Source organism: Apiospora marii (assembly GCF_038362585.1).
Source record: "Apiospora marii strain CBS 49790 chromosome Unknown utg000004l_segment0_segment1, whole genome shotgun sequence".
NCBI classification, from domain to species: Eukaryota; Fungi; Ascomycota; class Sordariomycetes; order Amphisphaeriales; family Apiosporaceae; genus Apiospora; species Apiospora marii.
Window position 1 is genome coordinate 1,608,455 of NW_027117376.1, and position 11,784 is coordinate 1,620,238.

An 11,784-nucleotide genomic window follows, 5' to 3' on the forward strand; every position below is an offset into this window, starting at 1 on the left:
CAATCATTCAAGATGTCTTCGCGTAACCAAACTCCCTCCAGCCAACAAAGCCAGGAGGAGGACCTGGCCTTCCACCCAGGCATCTGGCGTGGCCAGAGCAGCCAGCCTGAACAGGACGACGCCTCCGTCACTAGCAGCAGCGCAGGCCAGCAGCACGTCGGCCAGCGCAACAACCATGCCGGCCACCACGTTCAGGCCCCGACCAACATGTTGCCGGCTCGACCCCCCGTCAACAACAACAACATGCTACCGGCTCGTCCTTCTCCTGCTAGCAATGTTGTCGCCCACCGCCCCCCGCCTGGCCTCCGCCCCCCGCCTGGCCTTCGCCCCCCGCCTGGATTTACTGGTCAGAATCAAGGCTTCACTGTTCAGCACCACCAGGGCTACACTGGTCATCAACAGGGCTATAATGGGCAGCATCAAGGCTTCGCTGGCCAGCAGCAGGGCTTCAATAGCCAGAAGCAAGGCTTCAGTGGTCAGTACCAGGGCTTCAGTGGCCAGCAGCAGGGTTTCACTGGCCAGAACCAGAACACCGTCGGCTTTACTGGCCAGCGTCATGGATCGAACAGCTATGCTGGGCAGCCCTCTCAGCAGGGCTACAACAACGTCATGGGCGGAGCTCCCGAACCCATGAACAACTTCGGCCAGCACCATTCTCACCAGACGCGATTCGGCCGTCAAACCCCTCGTCAGGTGCAAGGCTTCACCCAGACACCCCAGCCGGCCAGCGGATACTACCAACAACTGCAGCACAACAACAATGTCCGCCAGCATCGGAACGTTGACCGAGCTGCCTATCCGCCTCCCAGAGCCGCTGTGCAGGCGAATGGCGAGGGCCAGCAGGCAGGCGGTGTCATGCTTTACGATCCGAACTTCAACTTTTCGGACAACTACCGCGGTTCGCGCTCGCACCAGAACAGATCGGCCAATGTTCAGGATCAAGACAACTGCAGCGTGTTTATTAGAGGCCTCCCTCCCACATGCACGCCTCATATGCTCCTGAAGAACATTCGTCGCTGTGGCAGCAAGATCTGGGCCTTGTACATCAACGCTCCGGATCAGCAGAACCCCTACCACTGTGCCGCAAAGCTCGTCTTTTTCCAGCGCTGTGGTGTGAACTGGTTGTTCGAGGAGATTCGCGCCGGCCGCTTCACCGTTACCGATAACGATGGTAACATGTACAGCCCGAACGCTGTCTACAACAATATCCGTTCGGCACCGATGGATCCCAACGATATCCGTTCTCGCGTCGTCGTCGTCGCCGGCCCTCCTTCGATTGTCACCCTCAATGAAATGGATGCCTTCTTTAAGGCCGACTTCTTCTACGAGGCAGACACCGCCTTCACCACGCACGATCAGGGTAACTGGCGTGTGGTTGAATTCCACTTCTCGTCCACGCGGTGCCAAAGCGAGAACGCGTACCAGGCTCTTCATCGACTTCGGACTCAGGGACCGGGATCCTTTGCTCCCTAGCAAGGAGTACAGGGCTGGAACCAGATTCAATTCCGCTACGGCCAAGACCCATGCGAGTAAGATCGAGCATCGCAGGGCACACTCTTCGGGCGCACTCTCACGGTTGAACTCTTCTGGTACACTCTTCCGGAACACTGTTCTGGTACTCTGGTGGCGTCAATCCTGTACTATTAGCGCCAACCCGCCTACCGCAGACGCCGCGGTACAATCTGTACATACATCCCGAGGCGGGTTTCGAGGCGAACGAGAACGACAAGAGCATTGCGAAGCTTTATTTGCACCAACGAGGCGGTGAAATGCAGACAATGAAGACATGGAAGCTTAGAGGCAATGAGCCTTGGAAGCTTTAAGGAATGAACAAGCTAGAATGATGCTTGCTTGCTTTCATGAGATGAATGAAATCAGATACTACAAACCCCTTGCCCCAAAGTGACTGTGACCTCATTCATATTGGTGATCGATGAATGCCCGTAGGTGCCTTATCCTACTTTCCTCTTGCATGGGGTTGTGATAATGTGATCAAAATTGCATATGAGAAACCGTAGATCTGTGATGTGCCAGCCATTCATTATCTGGTAAAGCTGCACCCATCGTGTGCAACCCCGCACGAAGCTCAACGAGAGAGATCTTGGGACGACTCGACTACTTATGTCGAGCACCGACTAACCGATGCCAGCAGGGATATTTCTGTGCATTGACGACACATCATCTCGCTGATTCGTTACTGCTTTTTGCCTTCCAGCGTGCAGGATGCAGGAGTGAGGTGGAAAATGTAAGATGATTGGAGGGCTTTTTGGCCCATCACACCTGCATCTGCATTTTCTCCAACGGCTTTCATGCATCGTGTAACCGAGTTTCCCGCCGGTGCTCTGGGCGCACATTGCTAGATCGCGGATTGCTGCTTCTGTCGAGTCAATCAACCACTCCAACAACTTTTTCCGTTTAACTAAGGCATATCCAGGTTTTCAAGCCGATCGCCGTCCTTCCTATGAGAGCAGTCAGCTTTCTTTCTATATCCCGACCGAACACCACAGAAAACATGGCCCTCCTTGACCTCGACCTCAGCCGAACGGGCGTGATTCTCGTCGGCGTCGCGGCCTTGGTGCTGTGCTACGGCATACAAGCCGTCGTGACATGGCGCCGCCTGCGTCACATCCCCGGCCCGTTCCTCGCCTCGTTTTCCTACCTCTGGCTCGCCAAGGTGACCCGCAGCACGCGGCAGTGGCACATCTACCGCGACCTGCCCCGGCAGTACGGGCCCCTGGTGCGCGTCGGCCCCAACGAGATCAGCACCGACGACCCGGAAATCATCCGCAAGGTGTCCGGGGTCCGGAGCCCCTACGGCAAAGACTCCTGGTATGAGTGACCCTTGCCAAGAACTGTTTGTGTGAAGATAGATGAAAGAAGGAGGGAAAGAGAACGAGGAAAAAGAACATTGGAGAGGACATATTCATTAATGCTTGGTTGGGATTAGGTATATGGGATCCCGATTTAATCCCTACGAAGACACCATGTTCACGACCCTGGACCTCGCCGCGCACGACAAGCAAAAAGCCAAGACGGCCTCGGCCTACTCGGGCCGCGACACGACGGCGCTGGAGGGCGGCGTGGACGACCACGTCCGGGAGCTGGTCGCACTGATTCGGACAAAGTACCTCAGCAAGGAGATTGGGGCGCAAGAGCCGAGCCGCCTGCTCGACTTTTCCAAGATCATCAGCTTCTTCACCATGGATGTCATCACCCGTGCCGGCTTCGGCCAAGAGTTTGGCTACCTGAAGGCCGACGAAGACTTACACGACTTCCTGCGCAGCGTGAGGGAGAATTGGTCCATAGTGGCCGTGACACTCGACGTGCCTTGGATACGGAACGTTTTGTATTCAAACTGGTTCCTCCGGTGGTTTGGACCTAGGACAACAGACAAAGCCGGTATGGGAAAAGTAATGGCGTGAGTAATGACCCAAGGGAACCTACCTAACATCGATGAGCAACAACTTACCGGTATGTTTTCTCCCTTGAAGAGTAGCAGAGAAAATCGTAGGGGAGCGTTTCCGTCCCGACTCAAAACGCCAAAAAGATATGCTGGTACGCACCCCCTGATCACCACTTCGCAATGCTGTGTACGTGTCTGACAAGGATCTGAACAGGGCGCCTTCATGGCCCACGGCCTAACCCAGAAAGAGTGCGAGACCGAAGGCCTCTTCATGGTCATCGCCGGCAGCGACACGACCGCCTCCGTCGTCCGAAGCACCATGCTCCACCTCATGTCAAGCCCGCGCATCTACAACAAGCTGAAGCAGATAATCCGGCAAGCGGTCGACGAAGGGCGGGCGTCGAGCCCGATCAAGTTCGAGGAGGCCAAGAAGATCTCCTACCTCCAAGCCGTCATCTACGAGGGCCTCCGCATCCGCGCCCCCGCCCCGGGGCTCTACCCCAAGGTGGTACCCGCGGGCGGCGACTGGCTCCACGGCAAGTTCATCCCCGCAGGCACGGCCGTCGGCATGAACGCGGCGGCCTTGACCCGTTCCAAGGCCCTCTTTGGCGAGGACGCAGACCTCTTCCGGCCTGAACGCTTTGAGGAGGTCGACGAGGCCACGCGTACCAAGCTGGAGAACTTGACTGAGCTAGTCTTCGGCTACGGCCGAACTATGTGTGCTGGAAAGCCCATCGCCTACATGGAGCTCAACAAAGTCTATTTCGAGGTGAGTGTGTTTGTTGGCGTATTCGGTCGTCCCAGGTTTCTTGACCGGTTCAGGGGGTTCCCGCGCTAATGGTGTGTCCTTCAGTTACTTCGTGCCTTCGACTTTCAGCTGGCCAACCCCTCCAAGCCATGGGATAGTAAGAGCTACGCCGTGTGGGTTGAGGAGAACATGTGGGTGAATGTAACCGAGTCGTCGATCGCATAAGACATGTATGTGTGCGCGAGCCAGATTTTCTGGTTGTCGTATGGTGTGGTGTAGTGTACCTGCATGCGGTTGGAGGTGATCATCCTTCTTCTACCTGTGTAACATATCCCCACCGCCTTGTGTAGCTTTACGGTACACCGACAGTCTAGCAATGCAGAACTGGGCGCGGAGTTAACGATCCGTCGGAGACTACGTACCGATGATGTGGTGGTCTGTCCCAGCTGAAACGAACAAAAAAGCAACATACGTAGATTTGGCAAATGCATGCAAAGCCCGCTCAAGATCGTAGCGGACGAACCCTTTTGCACCGACTTTTACCAACCATGTATGCATGTCCCGAGCGGGGGTGGAAACCCGTCGTGAAACTGGGCGCAATCAGCTGGGATGGGATGGGGTATGCATCGGTGAGTGATCGACGGCCGGCCGCGCCACGCCACGACCCGGTGTAAGCTGCTTTGGAGGTATTGTTCGGTCGGGGTGAGCCAGAATGAGAACGAGGTCATGATATGAGCTGTCCAAGGGTCGGACTAAAAGGGCACACACACGGCACCTCCGCTGCCTCATCCAGTCGCCCGTGATGTACCATACGTCGACCTGAAACTGTGGCTACAGTAGTGGTCACGGAAGCGATATGGTGACGCGGTAGAGACAGCACTACGACCCTTGAATAGCTGAGGAAGCAGATGTTTGCTTGGGGAAAGGATAAGACATTCCCTGCCGTGTATATGCATACTAAGCCTTGGCATCTTTTTCCAGAACATTTCCTTGTTTGGTTCTGACGTGGCACCTGCAAGGATGGGTGCTGCACGTATCCTGGCCATCCTACTAGGCGGCCAATGAGGCGGTTGGTTGGGAATAATGCCTTATACCTTCGTTTTATTGCGCCTTCGAATAATGTGGTCGTAGCCTATGCCTGTTCCCCACTGGGTCAGCAAGACATAGACATCTCGTAGCCATCTACATTAGACACTCACTCGAGTACCAATGCGGTACCAGCAGATGTTTCCACTGTTTCTGCTCCCCGAGGCGGAGACCAAACTGCAGAATACATCAACAGGGTCGCGTAGTGTCTGCATTTGATCGATATTTATTCCATATCGCTCGATTCGTCGATCTTTCACTGACCGTTAAGAAAACAACATGTGGGTAGTCACACACCAGTACCCCCAAAACAAGCCATGTGCCAGCCTCCATCCAGACCGGTAAGAAGCTTACCACATAGACGAAGGAGGCGAATGGCTAAGGTACTGACTCCCGGGTGGCCAATGAAGGTAGATCGTGTGGGCGATAATATTAGCTATGGCATTTCCACTCGAGGAAACTCTCATGGAGTAGCTAGAATAAAGGGACGAGACAATCTGGGTGCGTAACAAGTTCACGGAAAGCAAGCGCGGAACTGAGATTGTTGGCTGTGAGCTTTCATATTGTGGTGCAAGTCAATATGCCAAGGAGACTCTTCATAGCAATATGAGGTCGTTTACCAATTACGAATGACAGCTGCAGGGTGTTGTTATTAGGTTAGCTTCGTTCAATGGTTCCGACAATAAGGAGCCGCAGAAAAGAAATGCTTAACAGAATCTCAAAAATTTTGGGTTGGGTGAGAAGACTAACACCGTTGGGGAAGTAAAAGAATGCGGTGACAAGAGCGGTGCGCTCTCATACTCATGTGCGTACTTTGCGTAGTCCCCCTCCCTTCTCGTCTTGTTGTCTCGCAGAGCCTCACAAGAAAGAGAGAGCTATTTTGAATTTCTTTGGTGTAGCCTGCCCCTTTTCTGGAAAAACCTCATTTGATTTTCGCTAGAGATTGGCAGAAAACAGAAAAGAAAAAGCCGGTTCTTCCGGCGGTCACATAATGAGCCCGAAGACTTGCATTCAACCAGATCCACGAGCATCAAAGAACTGATTAAGCTCGAAACATAGCCATGGTGGAGGGTGGCAGCCTTGCCGATCTTTGTGCCCGATATAATGAGCACAGAAGGGGGAGACCTGGATCTTCAAGGAGAATGGTACCTCATTGATGGAGTTGTGTCGTTTCTGTCTTCCAGGTTGCTTGTGTAGCGGTGAAGATAGGTGGTGAACAAACAGCTGGCCAAGGCACCCCCATAGCTGTTGATCTGGACGACGACCCTGTATATCGTCATGTGAGAGGTCTGGAATTACGGCCGAACGAGAAAGGAACAAGGATGCAGGCAATGTAGTCGCAAGTGGATTCGGAAATGGCGTATGCAGTCATCAAACATCCATGGATGCCAGCCACAACCGCAGCAGCTTGTATGAGACCTGCGAAGAGTACCTGCGTGAAGACGGGCGCTTGTAACTAGGTAGGTTTGCCAGCCTGTTTGGCCGCAACATGTACTCAAGGAGCCAAAAAGGTTTTCATCAACCTACATATCCAGTTGCGAGAGTGGCAATGCTTTGTCATGGCTGCAGACCAAGCCGCTTATGCTGTGGAATTTCTGGGGAGCGCAAGACATGTTAGCAGCTGTGGCAACATCGAGGTCAGGCACAGGGTTATGACATACCGCTTGTTTCTTTGCACTGCCCGATTTACCCACGTGGGAGATGTACTGTGTGCTTCATCGGCACCCAGTTGGTGGTGTGGTGGGCAGAAAGGAGACAGGAGCACTGCCATATTGGGCGTATGAACGCAGTCAATTCATTTGTGTATTGGCTGCTGGTTGGAAATTGCCTGCCTCCCCATGGTAATGTCGGTGTTTTGTCTTCAATTTCAATGATGGTGGTAGCATCCCCGCTGCAGTTCGGGCACATAAAAATGACAGGTCAACTCCTTACCAAGCAGACCAGTGGGAAAATCAGGACATGTTTGCTGCTGTGATGCTTTGGGGAGGGAAATCGTTCAGTCATCTGCCCAAGCCCCCTCCACCCTGTAACATGCTAATGTCAACAACTCGCTTGACCTGGCGGAGGTTATCCAATTCGACGATTCGATGCCTTCCCAGGCTGGCAGGGGAAAAGCCGAGACCAGGCTTTGGCACTCACACATGACGGTACATGGGCCTATGCAAGCTAGGGTAGTTGGAACCTGGCAGCCTGGAAATCCAATGTAAGGCTTTCTCAGCAGATGCTCTGAGCTGCACGCATTGCCCGATAGCGATAGCTCGAAGGGAAGTACCTGGGTTCTTCCAGAATTAAACTGAATTTCGAGGTCCGTAATACTGTTTGAACATCATGCAGGTGCGTGGGTTGGAAATGGAGAACCGCAGAAAGGCCGGTCAACTGTGAAACAGAACAGCTCGCTCTTCCAATCCGAAATGATTCCAAAGCGATTCCTGTAAGCTGTAAGCACCTTAGGTAAGTACCTAAGCAATACCCTAGCAGACTGGGTATTACACGACTTGTGTTACTACTGCCTTGACAGGTACATAAGGACCTACTTGCTTGGGAGCTACTGCATCGGGTGCATCCGATGACGATTGAAAGGAAAAAGGCCGAAACCAGAAATCACCAAGGAAACCTAAGGAAAAAGAAGGAAAAAGGACCGGGAAAGAAGCAGAAATCTCCTAGTTAGTGACTGGAGTCCGCGTACTCCCTGTCAGCGGTAGGGCTGTAGGGAAGGGCCGTCTAGAAAGCGACAGGGAGTGACCCAGGGCCGATCCAATCAACTATCCAGCTATCGGTTTTACCTGCATTGATTTGATTGCTAACCGCCGGGCCCAATGATCGGTATCAATTCTAGTGCCTGAAACATCTTTCTCGATTTTACGAGCGAGCGAGGTCTGAAACATTTTGACAAACACGAACCTAGGAGAACGTAGACTGGTGGTTTTACGTAACATGTGAAGATTGATGGCACAATCTCACTGCCGATCAGATTGTCCAGTAGTTGTCGGGCGAAATTATCCAAGATATGTCGGTCCATTGATGACGATTTTACGGCACAGACTGGGGCCGAAAGAGGTCTCACTCTGGCAATCTAATCGCTGCAATCCCTACGTGCAGCAACTGCAGCAGCAGCCATGATGTTGAAAGCCCCAAACAGCTTGTCTCCCCCGTAAGCGCAAGCAAAAACAACCAACAACGACAAGATCGACGCCTCCTGAATGCCATGCGCTGGTGGAGCGCGCCGACATGACCTGACAAAAAATCTGCAAGTCCTCTTGTGACCAGCAATGGCGTAGTCAAACCCTTGCTAGGCGCGCCGACATACGCGGCATGCCGGGAAAGTCAATCATGACCGACTGACTGCTGGGCGAGCAAGCATTAATCGACTTATGCTGCACGCAAGGTATATTTGATGTAAATGGCTGCGTTCGACCTGGAGCATCTGGGTACCCCCCCCCCCTGGCGGGCGGCACCATCCAATCATTTTGTCATCGATTAGATCTAGGACAACATCCGGGTTCTGTCCGGGTCAACCATGAAGTTTCTTCAATGGCACAGGGTATTTTTGCAACTGCTAGTGCTGTGCATCGTCCTCCTCATGTTGAGTATCAATGTAACATTGTCACGTTAGGCACCCGGGCCCGGTTCTGCATAGAACTTTTGTCGTTGACTATCTTCTGGTATCATGAAATGCCGGGACACCTAAAATTCCTTGGAAGAGCCGAGAGACTAAGCGCGCTAGACAGCTCTTTCCAGGAAACGCGGCTTGCCATGTCTCATTGAAACATTACGCCCTTTCCCGACAAGTGAATTCCTGGAAGGCTAGACATCCAGGACTGATCAAGGCCCGAATTGGCCAAATTGTTATTTTTGGCAAAGCTGTTTGAGGTCCTCGACCTGGAGTTAGCGCGTCGTATATGTACATGTAGGTTGGGTAGGTGTGATCTGAGACAGATGACCTTTGGGGAGATTACATTTACAGATGCCGCAGGCAAATCCTGCGTGGGTATCAGTCTAGTCGAGATAAAAAATAATATGACGACAAGCTTATGTACTGTAAAGTAAAGTCAACCAACCATCTTCGTTCTCCTTCAAGGGGCGTACGTACGAGGACTCCTATGTGTGTGTACTTGACCCAGAAGAGTAAATACCCGCAGCTACATGCTCAGGTACCCCACGCATGTTATTTTATCATATGGCTTCCAGGATTTATACCTCCCAGTAAAAACATGGTCAGCCGTTCAGTGCGGGGAGATTCCGGATGCAGGCCCAGAGCTACCCAGGCAGGATCTGAAAAAATAACGCAAGTCGCCTGCGTAGGTAGTGAGGCGAACGTCAAATCAGAATCGCCGCCGGTCTGGAATAAGGAGGTAGGACTTTGGTCAGGGTTGGGTTGTGAAGGCTGGTGCGACCTTGATGTTCCTAGTCGGTATACCGACTGTTGAACTCGAGCTAGAGGCCGTCCAGGACGTTTTTCGAGCTACCCGGCTCGCCTCGTATTTGGTCAAAAAAGAAAACAAGAGGGGAGCTGGTTCCTCGATTGACAGCTTAACTGGCATGGGAAGTCCTACGAAGGTCGAGGTCAATGTATGCACTCGTCATGATATAAAAAGCCCTAGCTGCCCGCCGCATCCAGAATACTTACCTTCTTCGGCGCCATCAAGTCTGTCGCAAGCCGTTTTAGAGATCCCCTGCCGCCAGCCGCTCTTCGTGTAACAGCTCGGAACTCCTCGAATCACAACGCCTTTTCTGCACCTGCGACTTACACACAGCGTGCTCACTCCCTCTGAGACAACCTCACTCACTCTCAACACCCAACACTGCCAACCACCAATACCCTCACATCCCACACCCCATCTTCGGATAGCTCGACATGCCCGGTAGCAACACATTTTCCAAAAGGAAGTCTTCGACTCGAAGCTCTCGGTACACCGTCCAGGAGGACCAATATACACAGCACCGCCCTCCTCAATTCGTCCCAGAAAACATTCCATCCGGGCTAACCGCCGGCTCGTCCAACGAGCCCAGAGACGGCCTCACCCAAGAGCTTGAGAGCATGGTCTTGTCCGGTCAAAGAGACGGCGGCCCACCCCACAGTGACCCGAGGGACCGCTCCAGCTCTGGCCGCACAAGCAACTCCAACCGCACTCCCCGTAGTACCCGCCCGGACATTGCTCGCTATGCTCTTATGCAGCCGCAAGACCCTACCAAGTTCTCCTTGACGAGCGAGACGTTGAAGGTCTTTGACAACGAGCAAGGCGGCCACGAACAGTATCCCAACGTCCCCCACTGGCGCACCGGCCCATATAGCCCGGGCAGTTATCCCTTTGCCGCGACCGCCGTCGCTGCTGCCGACCTGAGCGACAGCATGTATGCAACCAAGCCGGCGCGAAGCCAGGCAACAGATGGATCCTGGGTCCTGGTCACACCCTCGGACGAAAGACAAGACCGCTTCGACGAAAGCATTTGCGGCGCCGGCGCCATGTTCTATGACATGCCGGCCGAACCCGCCTGGAACGAATATGATGTACGATAATGTGTATGAAGAATACCCCAACCAACGACAGAAAAGCAACGCATGGGAAGGAGTTGCTTGAATAGAGATACCAGCCTCTTTTGTAATTGGAAAGATGGGGCATGTACGGAGTTAATTCATTGATGTTTTCTTTGTTGGTCCTCGTGTTGTTGTTTTACTTGTTTTGGGCATTCCCATCTTAGCCAACTTGGCTTCTTACCCAAGAATCGGGACGGTCTTGGGTGACGTTACAGGGTCGGGAATGACCAGCAAGGGTGGCTTCTTCTAATTCGGGAGGTGTAACTAATACAACGTTTGACGTTTGACAAAAGAAAATAAACTTCATCTAGAAGGCGTACCCAGTATAACGACCTGGCCCATGTTGACTTGTCTTAACCCCTTCACAAGATCTTGGCCTTTTTGACGTAGATTGTACGACTGCGACGATAGTGATCGACTGGGTGCGCAATTTCTCCACAGTGGACTACCTGCTGCAGACCAGGCATATCTCCCCGATCTGGCAGCAGCCGGAAAAGAAAGCACACCATGGAGACGATCCTTCCACGGACACGAACCCAAGACTGAGAGATCAGAGCTGAAAAGAAAAGCAACAACACATCGTGTGGTACCCTTTTCTCCAACTGCAATCCCCAACTCTAGCGCACCATGGATGGATGCTAATTTCCCCGTCGCTTCCGATTCTCAGGATGCGGTTCACGAAGCAGACTGATGGAAAACAGTCCTGCCGCCATTTAGGCTAATAGGCAAGACCGATCGCCCAGCACCAGCAAAAGTTTGGAAGTTTGACCAGGGCATTCCTGGCATGAGCATTGGAACGGCGCTGGGCACTTCCCCAATTTTACCCCAACTTGGGGGGAGCAGGGGCAGGGGGGCCACTATACCCCAGCTTATGCCAAATACTCGGTGGAACATCACCCGCAATGGTCCAATGTTTAGCAGGCGTAAGTGAGGATGGATACCAACATCCTGTCTCCGAGCCGGTTCCTGCAGATGGCCGGCTCGTGAGGGGAAATTGACCAAAGATATAAC

General features: G+C 53.0%; 3 protein-coding genes across 3 annotated transcripts; all 3 read left to right on the top strand.

The window, feature by feature from the left end:
* Window positions 1-12: 12 nt before the first annotated feature.
* On the top strand, window positions 13-1,473 carry PG985_007447 (Enoyl reductase LovC; the record flags this gene model as incomplete). Its single annotated transcript, XM_066827215.1, has 1 exon — window positions 13-1,473. One exon carries the CDS (start codon window positions 13-15, stop codon window positions 1,471-1,473), a length of 1,461 nt encoding a protein of 486 aa, XP_066684890.1.
* Window positions 1,474-2,512: 1,039 nt separating this feature from the next.
* Window positions 2,513-4,376, top strand: PG985_007448 (Fumagillin dodecapentaenoate synthase; the record flags this gene model as incomplete). Its single annotated transcript, XM_066827216.1, has 5 exons — window positions 2,513-2,829; window positions 2,948-3,418; window positions 3,548-3,555; window positions 3,607-4,172; window positions 4,257-4,376. The coding sequence occupies 5 exons, from the start codon at window positions 2,513-2,515 to the stop codon at window positions 4,374-4,376; spliced, it is 1,482 nt and encodes a 493-aa protein (XP_066684891.1).
* Window positions 4,377-10,092: 5,716 nt separating this feature from the next.
* Window positions 10,093-10,755, top strand: PG985_007449 (uncharacterized protein; the record flags this gene model as incomplete). The annotated part of the gene is made up of 1 exon (XM_066827217.1): window positions 10,093-10,755. The coding sequence occupies one exon, from the start codon at window positions 10,093-10,095 to the stop codon at window positions 10,753-10,755; it is 663 nt and encodes a 220-aa protein (XP_066684892.1).
* Between the last annotated feature and the right edge of the window lie 1,029 nt (window positions 10,756-11,784).